A 23,423-nucleotide genomic window follows, 5' to 3' on the forward strand; every position below is an offset into this window, starting at 1 on the left:
AAAAGTTGTTGTGAAATTTGTCCTGAGTACGACGATACCCCATATGTGGGGGTAAACCACTGTTTGGGCGCATAGCAGAGCTCGGAAGGGAAGGAGCGCCATTTGACTTTTCAATGCAAAATTGACTGGAATTAAGATGGGACGCCATGTTGCGCTTGGAGAGCCCCTGATGTGCCTAAACATTGAAACCCCCCACAAGTGACACCATTTTGGAAAGCAGACCCCCTAAGGAACTTATCTAGATGTGTGGTGAGCACTTTGACCCACCAAGTGCTTCACAGAAGTTTATAATGTAGAGCTGTAAAAATAAAAAATCATATTTTTTCACAAATATGATCTTTTTGCCCCCAATTTTTTATTTTCCCAAGGGTAAGAGAAGAAATTAGACCACAAAAGTTGTTGTGCAATTTGTCCTGAGTACGCCGATACCCATATGTGGGAGTAAACGACTGTTTGGGTGCATGGCAGAGCTCGGAAGGGAAGGAGGGCCATTTGACTTCTCAATGCAAAATTGACTGGAATTAGGATGGGACGCCATGTGGCGTTTGGAGAGCCCCTGATGTGCCTAAACAAGCCCCCCCACAAGTGACACCATTTTGGAAAGTAGACCCCCTAAGGAACTTATCTAGATGTGTTTTGAGAGCTTTGATAACCCATGTGTTTCACTACAGTTTATAACGCAGAGCCGTGAAAATAAAAATTCTTTTTTTTTTCACAAAAATGATTTTTTAGCCCTTAGTTTTGTATTTTCACAAGGATAACAGGATAAATTGGACCCAAAAAGTTGTTGTGCAATTTGTCCTGAGTACGCCGATACCCATATGTGGGAGTAAACGACTGTTTGGGTGCATGGCAGAGCTCGGAAGGGAAGGAGGGCCATTTGACTTCTCAATGCAAAATTGACTGGAATTAGGATGGGACGCCATGTGGCGTTTGGAGAGCCCCTGATGTGCCTAAACAAACCCCCCACAAGTGACACCATTTTGAAAAGTAGACCCCCTAAGGAACTTATCTAGATGTGTTTTGAGAGCTTTGATAACCCATGTGTTTCACTACAGTTTATAACGCAGAGCCGTGAAAATAAAAATTCTTTTTTTTTTCACAAAAATGATTTTTTAGCCCCTAGTTTTGTATTTTCACAAGGATAACAGGATAAATTGGACCCAAAAAGTTGTTGTCCAATTTGTCCTGAGTACGCTGATACCCCATATATGGGGGGAACCACCGTTTGGGCACACGGCAGAGCTCGGAAGGGAAAGAGCGCCATTTGAAATGCAGACTTAGATGGATTGGTCTGCAGGCGTCACGTTGCATTTGCAGAGCCCCTGATGTACCCAAACAGTAGAACCCCCCATAAGTGACCCCATATTGGAAACTAGACCTCCCAAGGAACTTATCTAGATGTGTTGTGAGAACTTTGAACCCCCAAGTGTTTCACTACAGTTTATAACGCAGAGCCGTGAAAATAAAAAATATTTTTTTCCACAAAAATGATTTTTTAGCCCGTTTTGTATTTTCCCAAGGGTAACAGGAGAAATTGGACCCCAAAAGTTGTTGTCCAATTTGTCCTGAGTATGCTGATACCCCATATGTGGGGGGGAACCACTGTTTGGGCGCATGGCAGAGCTCGGAAGGGAAGGAGCGCCATTTGGAATGCAGACTTAGATGGATTGGTCTGCAGGCGTCACGTTGCATTTGCAGAGCCCCTGATGTACCCAAACAGTAGAAAATCCCAAAAGTGACCCCATATTGGAAACTAGACCTCCCAAGGAACTTATCTAGATGTTTTGTTGGAACTTTGAACCCCCAAGTGTTTCACTACAGTTTACAACGCAGAGCCGTGAAAATAAAAAATCCTTTTTTTTCCCACAAAAATGATTTTTAGCCCCCCAAATTTATATTTTCCCAAGGGTAACAAGAGAACTTCGACCCCAAAAGTTTTTGTCCAATTTGTCCCGAGTACGCTGATGCCCCATATGTTGGGGTAAACCCCTGTTTGGGCACACGGGAAAGCTCGGAAGGGAAGGAGCACTGTTTTACTTTTTCAATGCAGAATTGGCTGGAATTGAGATCGGACGCCACGTCGCGTTTGGAGAGCCCCTGATGTGCCTAAACAGTGGAAACTCCCCAATTCTAACTGAAACCCTAATCCAAACAAACCCCTAACCCTAATCCCAACGGTAACCCTAACCACACCCCTAACCCTGACACACCCCTAACTCTAATCCCAACCCTAATCCCAACCGTAAATGTAATCCAAACTCTAACCCTAACTTTTGCCCCAACCCTAACCCTAACTTTAGCCCCAACCCTAACCCTAACTTTAGCTCCAACCCTAGCCCTAACCCTAGCCCTAACCCTAACCCTAACCCTAGCCCTAACCCTAACCCTAGCCCTAACCCTAGCCCTAACCCTAACCCTAGCCCTAACCCTAGCCCTAAACCTAACCCTAATGGGAAAATGGAAATAAATACTTTTTTTAATTTTATTATTTTTCCCTAACTAAGGGGGTGATGAAGGGGGGCTTGATTTACTTTTATAGCATTTTTTATAGCGGATTTTTATGATTGGCAGCCGTCACACACTAAAAGACGCTTTCTATAGCAAAAACGTTTTCGCGTCTCCACATTTTGAGACCTATAATTTTTCCATATTTTGGTCCACAGAGTCATGTGATGTCTTGTTTTTTGCAGGACGAGTTTATGTTTTTAATGGTAACATTTTCGGACACTTGACAGTTTTTGATCGCTTTTTATTCCGATTTTTGTGAGGCAGAATGACAAAAAAACAGCTATTCATGAATTTCTTTTGGGGGAGGCGTTGATACCGTTCCATGTTTGGTAAAATTGATAAAGCAGTTTTATTCTTCGGGTCAGTACGATTACAGCGATACCTCATTTATATCATTTTTTTATGCTTTGGCGCTTTTATACGATAAAAACTATTTTATAGAATAAATAATTATTTTGGCAGCGCTTTATTCTGAGGACTATACCTTTTTTATTTTTTCTTTGATGACACTGTATGGTGGCTCGTTTTTTGCGGGACAAGATGATGTTTTCAGCGGTACCATGGTTATTTATATCCGTCTTTTTGATCGCGTGTCATTCCACTTTTTGTTCGGCGGTATGACAATAAAGCGGTGTTTTTTGCCTCGTTTTTTTTTTCTACGGTGTTCACTGAAGGGGTTAAGCAGTGATATAGTTTTATAGGTGGGGTCTTTACGAACGCGTTGATACTAAATATGTGTACTTTTATTGTTTTTTTTTTATTTAGATAAAGAAATGTATTTATGGGAATAATATATATATATTTTTTTTCTTTATTTAGGAATTTTTTTTTTTTTTTTACACATGTGGAAATTTTTTTTTTACTTTTGTACTTTGTCCCAGGGGGGACATCACAGATTGCCGATCTGACAGTTTGCACAGCACCCACGATCTGACTTACAGTGCTGCAGGCCTACCATAGCCTGGTCTGCACCCGGAAGTAATCCCTGCATGACCCGGATGCAGCCCCGCGGCCATTTTGGATCCGGGGCCTGCAGGGATAGGAGGTAAGAGACCCTCGCAGCAACACGATCACATCGCGTTGCTCCGGGGGTCTCAGGGAAGCCTGCAGGGTTCCCCCTTCCTGCACGATGCTTCCCTGTACCGCCGGCACACCACGATCATGTTTGATCGCGGTGTGCCGGGGGTTAATGTGCCGGGGGCGGTCCGTGACCACTCCTGGCACATAGTGCTGGATGTCAGCTGCGATAGTCAGCTGACACCCGGCCGCGATTGGCCGCGCTCCCCCCGTGAGCACTGCCGATTGCGCTGGACGTACTATCCCGTCGGTGGTCATACGGGCCCACCCCACCTCGACGGGATAGTACGTCCAATGTCAGAAAGGGGTTAAACATATCTGAACTAGTCTAGTTTTTAAATAGAAAGTAGGAACGAATACAAAAATATTATTATACTACTAATAAATATCTCAAAGGGCAAACATTTAGAGACAGACAATCTGAGTTCACTGTCCCACTTTGTGCCAATGTCCTTTGTTTTGGGGTACATTTATATTTTATCAGATACAGAGCATGTGAATCATGTCCTCTCAATGTAGTCCATGGTATTTATTAGCTGTTGTAAAACCTGAAGAACCCCCTGTGATTGACACTTTTCTCCCTATGTGCAGTAATTGGAAGAAGGCAGGTGATTAGCAAATGGAGATCAGGGTTTGCTCCACAGGTTATAAATAATGAGGCAATGGGGTATGTAATTGTAGCATATGGGGCAGCACCAAGCTACAGGAAAAGAGGGATCCTGGCTGGTAGTGTGTGCCGCTGTTACCATGGCGATACAGCTCGGCAGACCACATGCTATTGCTTGCCATGGAAGGCTAGGACCAGATGGGATAGAGATGAATGAGGGAGATCAGACTCCAAAAACATCATTTTTTTTACAAAGCAACTCGATGTAGCAAATATATATATATATATATATATATATATATACGTATATATACATATATGTTAGGGGTCGAGTTCCCGCCTCTGCACAGGGGGAATCTCGAGCCATCTCCTCTGCGGTCCCCCATTCCTCTCCAGCTGCAGTGGAGCCTGCTCAGTGGAGATGTCGGTCCCAGTGTCTGGCTCAGCCTGATCCTGTGCGGATGGTTTCTGCTGCTTTCCCAGGCTCAGCCATTGTAGCTAGTACTGGTCAGTGGCGAGCAGATGTCTCTAGGACTAAGTCCTGCTTTTTCCCTTCTGTGCATGCCCAAGGCAAGACCGCTCATTGGAGGTCAGGGATCACATGCTCAGTTACTGCTGCAGCTCCCATTGGTCCTCTAGGAAAGTCTTGAAGTTCTGGTATTGTAGCAGCTTCCATTGGTCCTCTAGGAAGGTCCTGAAGCTGCTGCAGCTATAAATGGTTTGCATGGCCGCATGGCCATGCGCTAGTATCACTTCATGTTATGAGCTTGCTATTTGTGGTCGCGCCTGTATGTGGATAGGGTTTGGCTGAAATAAGCCCCTAGAATACCGGCACCTCCGGTGAGGAGTTTGTATGTATGCGTCTCTGTGTGCGTGACCACTGACTGCCATCAGCTCAGCAGATAGCTGTATTCCTCTGTGATGCTAACTGAGCACAGCGTGTTCTTTTCAGTGCGACTCAGTGAAGTAATTGTGTTCACTTATACTGCCATATAGTGCCGTCATCTTCTAGCAGCAGGTTCTCTCATGCACGGTAGACCTCCGGCTGTAAACGCACCAATTATAATATCTATATTAATTCGGTTCATTCCACCAGTCCTAACATATATATATATATCTATATATATAATTGTCTAAGGGTTTTTCTGTCTGTCTGTCTGTCTGTCCCGTTTATTCATTCGCTGATTGGTCGAGGCCGCCTGGGCCTCGACCAATCAGCGACGGGCACAGTATCGAAGTAGAAATCCCGCGTCTCTGATTGGTCGAGGCCGCCAGGCCTTGACCAATCAGCGACGGGCACAGCATGGCGACGATGATGTCATAATGGTTGCCATGGCGACGATGATGTCAAAAAGGTTGCCTCGACCAATCAGCGACGGGCACAGTCGGAATCATCATTGTCCATATACTACGGGGACATGCATATTCTAGAATACCCGATGCGTTAGAATCGGGCCACAATCTAGTATATATATATATACATATATATACAATACAGACCAAAAGTTTGGTCTAGTCTACTCAGTAGGACTATCAGCTGTGTATCCATCAGACTTCTGCACCACACAACTGATAGTCCCAACCCCATTTATAAGGCAAGAAATCCCACTTATTAAACCTGACAGGGCACACCTGTGAAGTGAAAACCATTTCCGGTGACTACCTTTTGAAGCTCATCAAGAGAATGCCAAGAGTGTTCAAAGCAGTCATCAAAGCAAAAGGTGACTACTTTGAAGAACCTAGAATATAAGACATATTTTCAGTTGTTTCACACTTTTTTGTTAAGTATATAATTCCACATGTGTTAGGCTGGTTTCACACTTGCGTTTTTGTCTGCAGCGTTTTTTGCACAAAAAACGCATGCGTTTTTTTCTCCTATATTTAACATTGAAAACGCATGTGTTTTTTTGCACATGCGTTTGGTCGCGTTTTCAAACGCATGCGTTTTTTGTCTGCATGCGTTCATTTTCAAAAATGCTATCTGCAGTATTTTCTTGCGCGTTTTTTTGCCGCGAAAAAACGCATGCGTTTTTTCGCGGCAAAAAAATGCATTGCTGTCTATGTAAACGCATGCGTTTTTAAGCACATGCGTTTGTTTGCGCTAAAAACGCATGCGTTTTTATAGAAAAAAACCAGAAAACACACTGAAAAGCCACCCACCACCATCAAGGTGATAAAGGGATCTAAACCCTAACCCTAACTCTACCCCTAACCTCACCCCTAACCGTTTAATGAACATTTTCTGACAGTCATATTGCCACGTATTTAAGTGCCACGTATCACGTATTTCAGTGCCACGTGCCACGTGCCACGTATTTAATACGTGGCACGTGGCACTTAAATATGTGCCACGTGGCACTTAAATACGTGGCACTTAAATATGTGGCACGTGGCACTTTAATACGTGGCACGTGGCACTTAAATACGTGGCATGTGGCACTTAAATACGTGGCACGTGGCATACGTGGCACTGAAATACGTGGCACGTGGCACTTTAATACGTGGCACGTGGCACTTAAATATGTGGCACGTGGCACTTTAATACGTGGCACGTGGCACTTAAATATGTGCCACGTGGCACTTAAAGTGCCACGTGCCACATATTTAAGTGCCACGTGCCACGTATTTCAGTGCCACGTATGCCACGTGCCACGTATTTAAGTGCCACGTGCCACGTATTAAAGTGCCACGTGCCACATATTTAAGTGCCACGTGCCACGTATTTAAGTGCCACGTATTTAAGTGCCACGTATTTGAGTGCCACGTATTTAAGTACCACGTATTTCAGTTGCACGTATTTCAGTGCCACGTATTTCAGTCACGTTTAGGGTTAGGGTTAGGGGTAGGGGTAGGGTTAGGGTTTTCTTGTTTTTTCTTGTGTTTTCTTGTGTTTTCTTGTGTTTTCTTGTGTTTTTCTATAAAAACGCATGCGTCTAAAAACGCATGCGTTTTACCGCGTTTACATGCGTTTTTCACACATGCGTTTTTTTAAAAAACGCATGCAGACAAAAACGCAAGTGTGAAACCAGCCTTAATTCATAGTTTTGATGCCTTCAGTGTGAAGTTACAATTTTCATAGTCATGAAAATACAGAAAAATCTTTAAATGAGAAGGTGTGTCCAAACTTTTGGTCTGTGCTGTATATATATATATATATATATATATATATATATATATATATATATATATATATATATAAAGCTGAATGTGTGTGTGTGTGTATGCATGTATGTATGTGTGTATGTCTGGGATGGGCATCTGCACAGTCGCAGCTACAGCCACAAAATTTTGCACTGTCAGACGTCTGGACCCCGAGAGCGTCATAGGTTATGCTGTGAGGCAAAATTTTAACCCCGTGCATTCCAATTCACGAAACAATTTTGCCCCTATCTACATAATGGGGAAAAAGAGATAGGAAAAGTGTTGGAGGCAAATTGACAGCTGCCAGAAGTGAACAAGGGGAACTTAAAGAGTGAAAGAGTGAGAGCGTTGGCACCTAAGAGTATATACCGTACAGTTGCTAAGGTGGGGCCCCGACATGGGATACTCACCACACAATGGGATATGAACACACACAAAATGCGCCACACACGCAAAACTTGCTGAACACAACTTGCTACACTTACCTGTCACATGCAACTCGACTCACAAAAAGTTGCTACATGCATGTCGACACACAAAACTCATCTCACAAAAGTCACTATATGCATGTCGCCACACGCAAGTCAACACACACAACTTGACACATGAAACTCACCCTAAAACACACATAAGTCTGGTATTATCCTTCAAAAATAAAAATCTGATTAATAGGCAGACAAAATCTAAGAGCAACAAATGTACCATATAGGACATACGGTAGCTGTCAGTCACATGACTTGTCTATTATGTGTATGTGTGAGCTAATATATACTGCCAGGGGGGAGGGCTTCCTGTTGGCTGGGGATTTATCAGGCTGCCAATAGCAACCAATCACAGCTCAACTTCTATTTTGCTACAGTTAAATAATCTGAGCTCTGATTGGTTAATATAGACAGCAAAGGACATTCTCAGTATAACAAAGCTTGTGTGAGGTAACAGCATGTCAGTTAGGGTGTGTTGGTGGAAAGGCTGATGTCAGTTACATTACCTCTATGTGAGAGGATATAGAAACTGCCAGTTACAGACTATTTTTACCACAATAATGCCTCATAAGAAAAAGAAATTCCATGGCACAAATGTCAGCTGATGCAAAAAGAAAAGCTGCATTACAGCCCAATGAAAAATGTGAAGACCGAGAAACATGGCTGACACACATGAGAACAGCAGCTGCTTCCTCAAGAGCCATATCCAACTGAGTTCCTCAATTCCTTGGAGCCACAAAGACTTCCTCCTCACAACCTCTTTCTAAAACCTGGAGTACCTATTCTGCTATTGAGAAATTTGGATCCACCAAAGCTGTGTAATGGAACAAGACTCTTGATTAAGAACCTGTTTCCACATGTAATTGAGGCAACCATTTTGACAGCATGTGTCACAGGAGAAGATGTTTTCATTCCAACAATTCCTCTCATTCCATCTGATTTGCCTTTTGATTTTAAACGCCTCCAGTTTCCTATTCGACTGACATTTGCTATGTCCATCAACAAAGCTCAGGGACAGTCCTTGAAAGTAGTTGGAATCGATTTACAATCTCCATGCTTTTCTCATGGTCAGCTTTATGTGGCCTGTTCAATAGTTGGAACAGCCAAAAATCTGTTCATCTTTGCACCTGAAGGAAAAACTAAGAATGTCGTTTATCAAAAGGCGCTCGAATAAGTAGTAGAAGATTACTTCACATTACTTGGTCAATTTAGTTAAATCTGTGTGGAATATCTCTGGTGTTGAAATATATGTTGTGAAATGCTTCTATTAGCTTAGTTTTTGCCTTTTAATAATTACATTTCTATTTGTTTTGTGGTTTTTGTGTGCAGAATACATTTTTCTTAACACATTCTCTTTTGCTAACAGCAGTTATTAACCCAGGCGAAACCGGGTAGTACAGCTAGTATATATATATATGTGTGTGTGTGTGTATATATACACTGCTCAAAAAAATAAAAGGAAAACTTAAACAACAGAATATAACTCCAGGTAAATCAGACGTCTGTGAAATCAAACTGTCTTCTTAGGAAGCAACACTGTTTGACTATCAATTTCACATGCTGTTGTGCAAATGGAATAGACAACAGATGGAAATTATTGGCAATTATCAAGACACTCAATAAAGGAGTGGTTCTGCAGATGGGGACCACAGACCACATTTCAGTACCAATTCTTTCTGGCTGATGTTTTGGTCACTTTTGAATGCTGGTTGTGCTTTCACACTCGTGGTAGCATGAGACGGACTCTACAGCCCACACAAGTGGCTCAGGTAGTGCAGCTCATCCATGGTGGCCCATCAATGCAAGATGTGGCAAGAAGGTTTGCTGTGTCTGTCAGCATAGTGTCCAGAGGCTTGAAGCGCTACCTGGAGAAAGGCCAGGACACCAGGAGACGTTGAGGGGGCCATAAGAGTGCAACAACTCAGCAGCAGGACTGCTACCTCTGCCTTTGTGCATCGTCTTATAGGGCGGGTGACTAATGTGCCTTTGGGGGAGAGTGGTCCCAATGACGAAGAGAGGGGGCATCTCACAGGAAAGTGTGAGTGGAGTATCCCCCTATTACCTCATTGTGGCAGGGTGGGGTCTCTGCTGGGGAGTGGCGGCAGCTCTTCTTTGTGCTGCATGGGTGCTCTGTGCTGTGGGGCAGCGGGCTTTCATGCTGTCTGGGGGCTCTGTGCTGTAGAGCAGAGGCGGCGGATCTTCGTGCAGTGTCGGGGCTCCGTCAGCATTTCCTCAAAGCCCGGAGGCACCAGCAGCTCCATTGCTGCGATGCGGTGGCCTCTGGGAAAATGGCCGCTGGGGCGGCGCATGCTCAGATTCAGATCTCGTCTCCCGAAATCTCGGGATCACTCCCCCCACCCACCACACGCACATTGGTCTGCACCCGGCATATAAGACGATCCCCGACTTTTAAGAAGATTTTCAGGGGTTAAAAGGTCATCTTATATGCCGGAAAATACGGTATTAATGACTTATGCTTAGGCTAGGGTCACACGACTATATATTCTCTTATCCGAGAGAATTAACAAAATTACACTCTTATCAAACTCTGTTTTGCCGAGTGTCGGATGAGAGAATTGGAGCACACTGTCAGGAGCAAGATGGAGAACAAAATTTCTCAATCTCCATTGTGTCAGGGTGCAGAAAAGCATTCAGGTGACATCCATATGCAGTCCAATGATTTCCACAGACTCATTGATTTGCTTGGCCCATCATGAACCGATTATCATATCATACTCAAAAATATTGTGACTTATTTCTTCGGACTTGCTCGTTCTGAGGAAAAAATTGGACATGTGTGCAACCCCATAGAATAACATTGGATCCAATGTTTTTTTCTATCACACTCCGATGTTAAATATGGTGGTGTTAACCTTGCCTTAAGATAGGTCATCATTACAAGGTTACAGTGGGCGGCTCGACACCTGGCAACCTCACCAGTCAGCTCAGCCATATGTGCACAGTACTTTTCTAGCTTTGTGCACTGTGTACATCCGACCACAGTGGGAGCTAAGGATAGTTTATTGGTGGTGGTGGATGTTGGATCTCAACCACCTGGTACTGATCTTTTTAAGGGTCTGTGTAGCAATAAATAGGCCATAAGCATGTAAGTTCTGGACAACAGCTTTTATCTAGATGATACAGACACAGCAGACACTGAAATCAGATTTTCCTTCAGTACCTCATGCTGCTCTCTCTGAGGGTATATTTCCTTTAGGTTTAAAACAAGTATGTTACAATTGTTTAAGTTATTATTATTATACTTTTATATATTAATCACACTAACGGTAAAATCCCACGTTGTGAAAACAGAGCTAGGTTTCCACTTCATAGTCAGTCACTTGTGAAAAATCCAGTGCAACGTACAGTGCCAGCAAAGTGCATGTGATTTGCACAAGCTGTGAAGTATACCGGCGGTATGATGTCAATTTATGATGCAGTTGTAGATGCAAATTGCACCCTTTAAAACGTGATGGTAGAAATGTGGGGGTTTTTTGCAATGATATCCAAAGTGGCACAGATGGAGGTCAGAAGTGGAGATGCTACGTCTGAAGTTACCCTTATAATATAATAATATTTGCACTTACAGAGAAGAGGCTAATGGCCATTGTGTATTGCTCCTACACTAATTACACAACGTCACAGTCTACAAGTTGACGGCTATGACATCTGCAGGATGCTGCTCAATGTCCTTGTGTCTAACATGGTGCTGAAGTTCTTAACATTTTGCATATAAAGCTGGATTTTAAGCATTTGAAAGGGATATCAGAGCAGTTCTATTTAAAGTAGCAGTCAAATTTGTTTCAGCTTTCTGAATTAGTTACACGGATATAGTGGACATTAGGTCTTGTGCAGCAGGATGATGAGAGGCAGACAACTTTCTAATTAATTCAGAGATAGACATGCACTGTAAATAAAAATCGTTTCATGTAAAAGCCAACATTCTGAAAATATTCTGTTGGAATAGTATAATTATGATCAATAGGAGATTCAAAGTAAAATTGTATTTTTTCAAGTACTAAAAAGCTTCATTAAGACATTTTAATGATCCCAGCAGCCAAATTTTGCATTTATATCAATGCTTTACTTTCTCAAATAGCAGAGCTGCTAAGCTCTAGCCGATGAGACAAGCAGATTTACATTCGCTGAACAGCTGTGGCTTCCTGACTATTGACCTTTCCAATAAGATTTGGTTAAAATTACATTAGTTGCAGCTCTAGATTTGTACTTTTTTGCATCAGCCTTGTGATACCATTAAATTATCTGACTTCTTTTTTGTTTTACCTTTAGGTACATCATTCTGGTGCCTACTGGATATTGTTCCAATAAAGAATGAGAAAGGAGACGTGGTCCTTTTTTTGTCTTCATTTAAGGACATTACGGACACAAAAGTAAAGATTGCACAAGAAGATAAAAAGGAAGGTTTGTGAATATTCATTTTATACATCAAGGTGGTTTCACGCTGCTGCAATACAGGTAGGTGCAGGCTCCACTAGATGGCAGTAGAATAGAAGCAGGACTGCACCTAAAGAGAGCTGACCTGCAGTGCAGCAGTGAGGCCACCACAGGTGGCAGCATATTAGTAAAACAAGCCAGGCAAAATCCTAGACTGTAGCAAAGTACCAAAGGAATAAGCAAATTCACGGTCACAGACAAGCCAGGGAGTCAGTAACAGTCAGGAGCGTATAAGCCAAAAGACAGAAGCAGGTCAGGATACAAGCCAAGTCAAACCCAGAGAGTCAGCACACTAAAGGGAAACACGGAGTCAAGACGGGAATAGGGGAAAACAGAGACACAGTTCAGGCAGCAAATGCAGCAGGACAAATCAGACCAATCAGAGTCAGCTACAGCAGCACTAGGCAAAAACTATAACTGACATTGCCTGCAGGAAGCAGCAGCGATAAGTAGCCAACCTGAACCCAGACATAGGCTAAGAAACGTTAACTCTTGACATGACCAGATTGGAAAAAAGGGAAAACAGGACTCAAAACCCGGTCTGGATCATGACAGGTGGTATACATTGTAATTGCACCAAATAAAGATATTATGGTTAACCACCTAAATATCCCAGATCACTTCTGAATTATGGTGTAAAATGAAAAATGATCCATCATTGTTTAAGATTTTGGATATCAGGCTGGATTTTTTAAAGTTAATTGGTCTAAAATTGCAATATTTAAGTATAAATGGCCACTGAATGATACTTTGCAACTTTGAATTGTCAATTGAATGAATATGTTGATAAAAATGTCACTAATGTTATCTTTACCATACTACTTGATCATAGCTTTACTTCTGCATGGGTCTGCAATTCTGCAGCATACATGCTCTATTGTTCCGTAGATCACCCTTGGTAAAGCAAATATGAAAATTATAATGGAAATTCACATTAAATGTGTGAATATGCCCATAAACTCATACGTAAAGGGACACAGACATATTTTTTTTTCACTTATCAAAGAGCAATATGAGAGTACTAAATGAAATTTAAAAAAAATATATTTTCATGATAGGATTTTTCCAGTTCACTTTAAGTTCCCGTCCAACATTCTTTCTCTGATGTTTGTTAATAAAGCAGAGCGGGTTTTCTAAAAGGGCTTGCTGAGAGGATAACAATGCTTTTTAATGAAATCAATGTAAAATATAAGAGAATCATTACTCATCCTTCCCAACCATCCTCAGTTCCCATTCCAATACCTATTTCATTCCTGCAGGATTCTAATTCCTGTGTTGTTTCTCAACTCACCAGAAATGCCATCTTGGCCAATCAATGGCTGCATTGATGATCCCACTCATAATTGATTAGTGAAATGGGTATTTTCTGTCATTTTTGTTGTGTCACTACCAAGACCTGGAAATTAATTCAGCCTTCCTAATAATATTTGTCCAACCAGTACACAGACATGGAAAGAAGTAAAGCCCTCTTCAATTCGATTAAACTCAGCTTCAACCACTGATGTCATTGGGATTGGCTGATCGTTTAATGTGTATAGTGGCTTGCCTACTCTCCCCTGACAAATGATGAGGATTATTGAATTCATATGCCTGAAATTTTTGATTCTGTGGAAGATAAGTCCATATGTATCTGACAGGGACATTTTCCTCTCATCCCATTGAAACCACAAGTTAATATGTATGGGAGAGTCAGTATATATGTCAATTGAATGAGTATGCAGCTAACTGCTATGTAATATGTACAATATGGGTAATTTTAGGGGTGACCGTCCTAGACTATATTTATCCAGTTGTATGAAGAGAAAAAATAGAGTTGTTATTCATTCTTTCATTCCAATCGTTTAGTTTATTTTCATTAACATTTAAGTCTTTATGCTGACTGCAAGAAAACGATGATATTTAGTATTCAATGTGGAATTACATGGAACTGACTAAATAAAAAATTTAAAAAATGATTTTTTTATTTTGAGTTTAAAAAATACCCCTTCCTACCAGAAGAGTCCTTTCAACAAGTTAACTGTCTGACATTTTGAAGGAAGTTAAAGTGAGTCTGTCTCCAGGTTTTTGCTGTGTAATCTGAGAGTTTCGTAGTGTAGAAGCAGAGACCCTGATTGCAGTGATATGTCACTTACTGGACTGTGTTTTGTTATTTTAATACAACTAATGTTTTATCAGCAGGAGATTTTCACTACCGGACAACTGGCCTTCGGCATCCTAGTCCAACCAGGTCCCCCAGCACTTATTTTCAACTCTCTGTCACTACACAGTGTACACTGAAAGCTGTGGTTTAGGTGGGATTACTGATGGCTCAACAGCTGAGCTGTGATTGATCTGCAGAAGAGAAAACTGTGATTATATCATAACCTGCAGCACCAAGTATAACAAGTTATACATTGCTGGAACTGAGATCTTTATCCCAACCTCATGTGGCTGTCAGATTGCATAGCCAAAACCTGCTGACAGATTCCCTTTAAGGGATTATATCACTGCAATTTCTCACCAACAAAGATTACTAATAGTGAAGTGTAGATAATCTTTTCAGTACCTGGAGAAAAGAAAAATTGAATTGCTCTCTTTCTGTATCTAAATATTCAGTCGAAGGCAGCATGACACTTTGATGTAATAATCTTTCAAGCCTGCAAACTAGCTAGCAATTTGTCCTCTAAAAATAATTTAAAAGTTAAAAATTATAATTTGACCAAATATGCCCATTATATGTTAGCCACATGGCATCAGCATTCCGAATATTTAAGGAGTATACACCAAAAGATTTCAACAAAAGAAACCAACAGAAACATATGCTGCAAGGAAAATAGTTCATTGTAAATGTTGATGTAATCCTAGCATTCAAAGAGCTTTTTTTCACCAGGCAAATATTATATTGCATATTAATATGTAGATATCTTTGCATGTTATAGTTGCAAGAAACACAGAAAAATGTAATAGATTGCTAATAGCTAGTGTTGAGCGATACCGTCCGATACTTGAAAGTATCGGTATCGGAAAGTATCGGCCGATACCGGCAAAGTATCGGATTCAATCCGATACCGATACCCGATACCAATACAAGTCAATGGGACTCAGGTATCGGACGGTATTCCTGATGGTTCCCAGGGTCTGAAGGAGAGGAAACTCTCCTTCAGGCCCTGGGAACCACATTAATGTGTAAAAGAAAGAATTAAAATAAAAAATATCGCTATACTCACCTGTCCGACGCAGCCGGGACCTCAGCGAGGGAACCGGCAGCGTTGTTTGTTTAAAATTTGCGCTTTTACTTGGTTACGTGAGGTCCCGGCTTGTGATTGGTCAGGGCGGCCATGTTGCCGGGACGCGGACCAATCACAGCAAGCCGTGACGAAATTACGTCACGGCTTGCTGTGATTGGTCCGAGTCCCGGCAACATGGCCGCCATTAACCAATCACAAGCCGTGACGTCACGGGAGGCTGGACATGCGCGTATTTTGAAAAGCGCGCGTGTCCAGCCTCCAGTGACGTCCCGGCTTATGATTGGTCACGGCGCCATGTTGCCGGGACGCGGACCAATCACAGCAAGCCGTGACGAAATTACGTCACGGCTTGCTGTGATTGGTCCGCGTCCCGGCAACATGGCCGCCATTAACCAATCACAAGCCGTGACGTCACGGGAGGCTGGACACGCGCGCTTTTCAAAATACGCGCATGTCCAGCCTCCCGTGACGTCCCGGCTTGTGATTGGTTAATGGCGGCCATGTTGCCGGGACGTCACTGGAGGCTGGACACGCGCGCTTTTCAAAATACGCGCATGTCCAGCCTCCCGTGACGTCCCGGCTTGTGATTGGTTAATGGCGGCCATGTTGCCGGGACATCACTGGAGGCTGGGACACGCGCGCTTTTCAAAATACGCGCATGTCCAGCCTCCCGTGACGTCCCGGCTTGTGATTGGTTAATGGCGGCCATGTTGCCGGGACGTCACTGGAGGCTGGACACGTGCGCTTTTCAAAATACGCGCATGTCCAGCCTCCCGTGACGTCACGGCTTGTGATTGGTTAATGGCGGCCATGTTGCCGGGACGCGGACCAATCACAGCAAGCCGTGACGTAATTTCGTCACGGCTTGCTGTGATTGGTCCGCGTCCCGGCAACATGGCCGCCCTGACCAATCACAAGCCGGGACTTCACGTAACCAAGTAAAAGCGCGAAATTTAAACAAACAACGCTGCCGGTTCCCTCGCTGAGGTCCCGGCTGCGTCGGACAGGTGAGTATAGCGATATTTTTTATTTTAATTCTCTTTTTTACACATTATTACATTAATGTTGTTGCGATACCCGATACCCGATATCACAAAAATATCGGATCTCGGTATCGGAAATTCCGATACAGCAAGTATCGGACGATACCCGATACTTGCAGTATCGGAATGCTCAACACTACTAATAGCTGTTTCTCTTTTTCCATTTTGCTTTATATCAAATTTACTGCCTATGACTGGCCACCTCTCTTTTCAATCCTTGTATCAGAAGGGGATCCTAGCTTTCGAACTTTCAGGCAAACATTATATCAGTTCTATCAATATTGACCAAAAAAAAAGTACAAGAGATCAAAGGTCTATTACTTAAAATGTTTTAATAGAATGCACTTTGTCGTACGTATGTAACCATTGCAATCAAAATTATTCAACCCCGGTTACAATTTAGGTTTATCACACATTTTCTGCTGATTGTAAAAAAGGATTGAAAACAACTTTAAGTAGCTCAAAATAATTAATACAACAAGTACCACTTTTACTGTCTACTGCAGTGTCAGATTTATTCAACTCCTTCATGACAAAAGTTTTAGGAATCTATTTATATAATTGCCTTGTAATGTTTTAATTTCCTGTTCTGTCCAGATGTCACCGTATCCCAGAATTCCAAGCAGAGGAAGTTCACCGAAAGCCATATTGGGACACCCAAGTGATTGATGTCTCAATATGGAAACTGCTGCTAGAACCAACCTATTGCATGGTTCCACCAGTGGAACACTGTAGCACCACACACACACTCACACACTCTCAAACACACTCACACTTACACTCACATTCACACTCACACACTCACACTCACACACTCACATTCACTCTCACACTCACACACTCACATTCACACTCACACACTCACATTCACACTCACTCTCTCACACACTCACACTCACACACTCACACTCCCACACTCTCTTTCACACTCACTTTCACGCTCACACACTCTCACACTCACACACTCATGCAGCCTCTTGCGTGGTACCACCAGCGGAACACTGTCGAGAACACGGCGCCGCCAGGATCAACCGAATGATTCACTGACTGCCACCATCTTTGTACAGGAGGAGTGCATGCGCAGTTTTAATGTGACCACCGCTGTTGTGAAATTGGATTCTGGGCTCCCCCGGTGGCCACTTGTGGAATTGAACTTGTGTGCATCATCCCCTCTGTTCACCTGCTCCTATCAGGATGTGGGAGTCGCTATATAACCTTGCTCCTCTGTCAGTTTCTTGCCGGTCAACAATGTAATCAGAAGCCTTCTGTGCTTGTTCCTGCTACTAGACAACTCCCAGCTAAGTTGGACTTTTGTCCTTGTGTGTTTTTGCATTTTGTTCCTGTTCACAGCTGCTGTTTCGTTACTGTGTCTGGAAAGCTCTAGTGATCGGAAATTGCCACTCTGGTGTTATGAGTTAATGCTAGAGTCTTAAAGGAATTTCTGGATGGTGTTTTGATAGGGTTTTCTGCTGACCATGAAAGTGTCCTTTCTGTCTTCCTGCTATCTAGAAAGCGGACCTCGATTTTGCTAAACCTATTTTCATACTACGTTTGTCATTTCATCTATAATCACCGCCAATATATGTGGGGGCCTCTGTCTGCCTTTTGGGAAAATTTCTCTAGAGGTGAGCCAGGACTGTCTTTTCCTCTGCTAGGATTAGGTAGTTCTCCGGCTGGCGCTGGGCATCTAGGGTTAAAAAACGTAGGCATGCTACCCGGCTACTTCTAGTTGTGCGGCAGGTTTAGTTCATGGTCAGTATAGTTTCCATCTTCCAAGAGCTAGTTCTCATATATGCTGGGCTATGTTCTCTCGCCATTGAGAATCATGACAGTTTGACCGGCCAAAAAAAAGGGTTAAATTACTGGCTGAGAAAGGAGAGAAAAAAGAAGTCTGCTACAATTTTTTTTTTTTTTTTTTCCTCTAGTTCTGAGTGTGCTCTTAATTGAATCACTTGCTAGTCTGCCTATACTGCAGCCTTCCTCTCTTTCTCTCCTTCTAATCCTTGAATGGCTCTGTGTTCACCTGTTTCAAATGGATCTTCAGAGTGTAGCTACAGGTTTGAATAATCTCGCCACAAAGGTACAAAATTTGCAAGATTTTGTTGTTCATGCACCTGTGTCTGAGCCTAGAATTCCTTTGCCTGAATTCTTCTCGGGGAATAGATCTCACTTTCAAAATTTTAAAAATAATTGCAAATTGTTTTTGTCCCTGAAGTCTCGCTCTGCCGGAGACCCTGCACAGCAGGTCAGGATTGTAATTTCCTTGCTCCGGGGCGACCCTCAAGACTGGGCTTTTGCATTGGCACCAGGGGATCCTGCGTTGCTCAATGTGGATGCGTTTTTTCTGGCCTTGGGGTTGCTTTATGAGGAACCTCATTTAGAGCTTCAGGCGGAAAAGGCCTTGATGTCCTTGTCTCAGGGGCAAGATGAAGCTGAAATATACTGCCAAAAATTCCGCAAATGGTCTGTGCTTACTCAGTGGAATGAGTGCGCCCTGGCGGCGATTTTCAGAGAAGGTCTCTCTGATGCCATTAAGGATGTTATGGTGGGGTTCCCTGTGCCTGCGAGTCTGAATGAGTCCATGACGATGGCTATTCAGATCAATAGGCGTCTGCGGGAGCGCAAACCTGTGCACCATTTGGCGGTGTCTACTGAGAAAACGCCAGAAAATATGCAATGTGATAGAATTCTGTCCAGAAGCGAGCGGCAGAATTTTAGACGAAAAAATGGGTTGTGCTTCTATTGTGGTGATTCAACTCATGTTATATCAGCATGCTTTAAGCGTACTAAGAAGCCTGACAAGTCTGTTTCAATTAGCACTTTACAGTCTAAGTTTATTCTATCTGTGACCCTGATTTGTTCTTTGTCATCTATTACCGCGGACACCTATGTCGACTCTGGCGCTGCTTTGAGTCTTATGGATTGGTCCTTTGCCAAACGCTGTGGGTATGATTTGGAGCCACTGGAGGCTCCGATACCTCTGAAAGGGATTGACTCCACCCCATTGGCTAGTAAAAAACCACAATACTGGACACAAGTGACTATGCGTGTTAATCCGGATCACCAGGAGGTTATTCGCTTTCTGGTGCTGTATAATCTACATGATGTTTTGGTGCTGGGATTGCCATGGCTGCAATCTCATAACCCAGTCCTCGACTGGAGAGCTATGTCTGTGTTAAGCTGGGGATGTAAAGGAACTCATGGGGACGTACCTTTGGTTTCCATTTCATCATCTATTCCCTCTGGGATTCCTGAATTCTTGTCTGACTTTCGTGACGTTTTTCAAGAACCCAAGGTTGGTTCACTACCTCCGCACCGGGAGTGCGATTGTGCCATAGACTTGATTCCGGGTAGTAAATACCCTAAGGGTCGTTTATTTAATCTGTCTGTGCCTGAACACGCTGCTATGCGAGAATATATAAAGGAGTCCTTGGAAAAGGGACATATTCGTCCTTCGTCATCTCCCTTAGGAGCCGGTTTTTTCTTTGTGTCTAAGAAAGACGGCTCTTTGAGGCCGTGTATTGATTATCGACTTTTGAATAAAATCACGGTTAAATATCAATATCCGTTACCACTGCTTACTGATTTGTTTGCTCGTATAAAGGGGGCCAAGTGGTTCTCTAAGATTGATCTCCGTGGGGCGTATAATTTGGTGCGAATCAAGCAGGGGGATGAGTGGAAAACCGCATTTAATACGCCCGAGGGCCATTTTGAGTATTTGGTGATGCCTTTTGGTCTTTCAAATGCCCCTTCAGTCTTCCAGTCCTTTATGCATGACATTTTCCGCGATTATTTGGATAAATTTATGATTGTGTATCTGGATGATATTCTGATTTTTTCGGATGACTGGGACTCTCATGTCCAGCAGGTCAGGAGGGTTTTTCAGGTTTTGCGGTCTAATTCCTTGTGTGTGAAGGGTTCTAAGTGTGTTTTTGGGGTTCAAAAGATTTCTTTCTTGGGATACATTTTTTCCCCCTCTTCCATCGAGATGGATCCTGTCAAGGTTCAGGCTATTGGTGATTGGACGCAACCCTCTTCTCTTAAGAGTCTTCAGAAATTTTTGGGCTTTGCTAACTTTTATCGTCGATTTATTGCTGGTTTTTCTGATGTTGTAAAACCATTGACTGATTTGACTAAGAAGGGTGCTGATGTTGCTGATTGGTCCCCTGATGCTGTGGAGGCCTTTCGGGAGCTCAAGCGCCGCTTTTCTTCCGCCCCAGTGTTGCGTCAGCCTGATGTTGCTCTTCCTTTTCATGTTGAGGTCGACGCTTCTGAAATCGGAGCTGGGGCGGTGTTGTCGCAGAGAAGTTCCGACTGCTCCGTGATGAGACCTTGTGCTTTTTTTTCCCGTAAATTTTCGCCTGCCGAGCGGAATTATGATATTGGGAATCGGGAGCTTTTGGCCATGAAGTGGGCTTTTGAGGAGTGGCGTCACTGGCTTGAGGGGGCCAGACATCAGGTGGTGGTATTGACTGACCACAAAAATTTAATTTACCTTGAGTCTGCCAGGCGCCTGAATCCTAGACAGGCGCGCTGGTCGTTGTTTTTCTCTCGGTTTAATTTTGTGGTGTCGTACCTACCGGGTTCTAAGAATGTTAAGGCGGATGCCCTTTCTAGGAGTTTTGAGCCTGACTCCCCTGGTAATTCTGAGCCCACAGGTATCCTTAAAGATGGAGTGATATTGTCTGCCGTTTCTCCAGACCTGCGGCAGGCCTTGCAGGAGTTTCAGGCGGATAGACCTGATCGTTGCCCACCTGGTAGACTGTTTGTTCCTGATGATTGGACCAGTAGAGTCATCTCTGAGGTTCATTCTTCTGCGTTGGCAGGTCATCCTGGAATCTTTGGTACCAGGGATTTGGTGGCAAGGTCCTTCTGGTGGCCTTCCCTGTCACGAGATGTGCGAGGCTTTGTGCAGTCTTGTGATGTTTGTGCTCGGGCCAAGCCTTGTTGTTCTCGGGCTAGTGGATTGTTGTTGCCCTTGCCTATCCCGAAGAGGCCTTGGACGCACATCTCGATGGATTTTATTTCGGATCTGCCTGTTTCTCAGAAGATGTCTGTCATCTGGGTGGTGTGTGACCGTTTCTCTAAGATGGTCCATCTGGTTCCCTTGCCTAAGTTGCCTTCTTCTTCCGAGTTGGTTCCTCTGTTTTTTCAAAATGTTGTTCGTTTGCATGGTATTCCTGAGAATATCGTTTCTGACAGAGGGACCCAATTCGTGTCTAGATTTTGGCAGGCATTCTGTGCTAGGATGGGCATAGATTTGTCTTTTTCGTCTGCTTTCCATCCTCAGACTAATGGCCAGACCGAGCGGACTAATCAGACCTTGGAGACATATTTGAGGTGTTTTGTGTCTGCGGATCAGGATGATTGGGTTGCTTTTTTGCCTTTGGCGGAGTTCGCCCTCAATAATCGGGCCAGCTCTGCCACCTTGGTGTCCCCGTTTTTCTGTAATTTGGGGTTTCATCCTCGATTTTCCTCCGGTCAAGTGGAATCTTCGGATTGTCCTGGAGTGGATGCTGTGGTGGAGAGGTTGCATCAGATTTGGGGGCAGGTGGTGGACAATTTGAAGTTGTCCCAGGAGAAGACTCAGCTTTTTGCCAACCGCCGTCGTCGTGTTGGTCCTCGGCTTTGTGTTGGGGACTTGGTGTGGTTGTCTTCTCGTTTTGTCCCTATGAGGGTTTCTTCTCCTAAGTTTAAGCCTCGGTTCATCGGCCCGTACAAGATATTGGAGATTCTTAACTCTGTGTCCTTCCGTTTGGACCTCCCTGCATCCTTTTCGATTCATAATGTTTTTCATCGGTCATTGTTGCGCAGGTATGAGGTACCGGTTGTGCCTTCCGTTGAGCCTCCTGCTCCGGTGTTGGTTGAGGGTGAGTTGGAGTACGTTGTGGAAAAGATCTTAGACTCTCGTGTTTCCAGACGGAAACTCCAGTATCTGGTCAAATGGAAGGGATACGGTCAGGAGGATAATTCTTGGGTCACTGCCTCTGATGTTCATGCCTCCGATCTTGTCCGTGCCTTTCATAGGGCTCATCCTGATCGCCCTGGTGGTTCTGGTGAGGGTTCGGTGCCCCCTCCTTGAGGGGGGGGTACTGTTGTGAAATTGGATTCTGGGCTCCCCCGGTGGCCACTTGTGGAATTGAACTTGTGTGCATCATCCCCTCTGTTCACCTGCTCCTATCAGGATGTGGGAGTCGCTATATAACCTTGCTCCTCTGTCAGTTTCTTGCCGGTCAACAATGTAATCAGAAGCCTTCTGTGCTTGTTCCTGCTACTAGACAACTCCCAGCTAAGTTGGACTTTTGTCCTTGTGTGTTTTTGCATTTTGTTCCTGTTCACAGCTGCTGTTTCGTTACTGTGTCTGGAAAGCTCTAGTGATCGGAAATTGCCACTCTGGTGTTATGAGTTAATGCTAGAGTCTTAAAGGAATTTCTGGATGGTGTTTTGATAGGGTTTTCTGCTGACCATGAAAGTGTCCTTTCTGTCTTCCTGCTATCTAGAAAGCGGACCTCGATTTTGCTAAACCTATTTTCATACTACGTTTGTCATTTCATCTATAATCACCGCCAATATATGTGGGGGCCTCTGTCTGCCTTTTGGGAAAATTTCTCTAGAGGTGAGCCAGGACTGTCTTTTCCTCTGCTAGGATTAGGTAGTTCTCCGGCTGGCGCTGGGCATCTAGGGTTAAAAAACGTAGGCATGCTACCCGGCTACTTCTAGTTGTGCGGCAGGTTTAGTTCATGGTCAGTATAGTTTCCATCTTCCAAGAGCTAGTTCTCATATATGCTGGGCTATGTTCTCTCGCCATTGAGAATCATGACAGTTTGACCGGCCAAAAAAAAGGGTTAAATTACTGGCTGAGAAAGGAGAGAAAAAAGAA

General features: G+C 43.5%; 1 protein-coding gene across 2 annotated transcripts in view; it reads left to right on the forward strand.

Moving 5' to 3' along the window:
• Positions 1–23,423, forward strand: part of KCNH8 (potassium voltage-gated channel subfamily H member 8) — a 728,911-nt gene that overhangs the window by 356,078 nt on the left and 349,410 nt on the right. For both annotated transcript variants that reach the window (XM_077268880.1, XM_077268882.1), the window contains exon 3: positions 12,109–12,240. In XM_077268880.1, coding sequence (XP_077124995.1) covers positions 12,109–12,240 — 132 coding nt within the window. The remainder of the gene's footprint in view (positions 1–12,108; positions 12,241–23,423) is intronic.

Source organism: Ranitomeya variabilis, chromosome 6 (assembly GCF_051348905.1).
Source record: "Ranitomeya variabilis isolate aRanVar5 chromosome 6, aRanVar5.hap1, whole genome shotgun sequence".
In the NCBI taxonomy this organism is placed as follows: Eukaryota; Metazoa; Chordata; class Amphibia; order Anura; family Dendrobatidae; genus Ranitomeya; species Ranitomeya variabilis.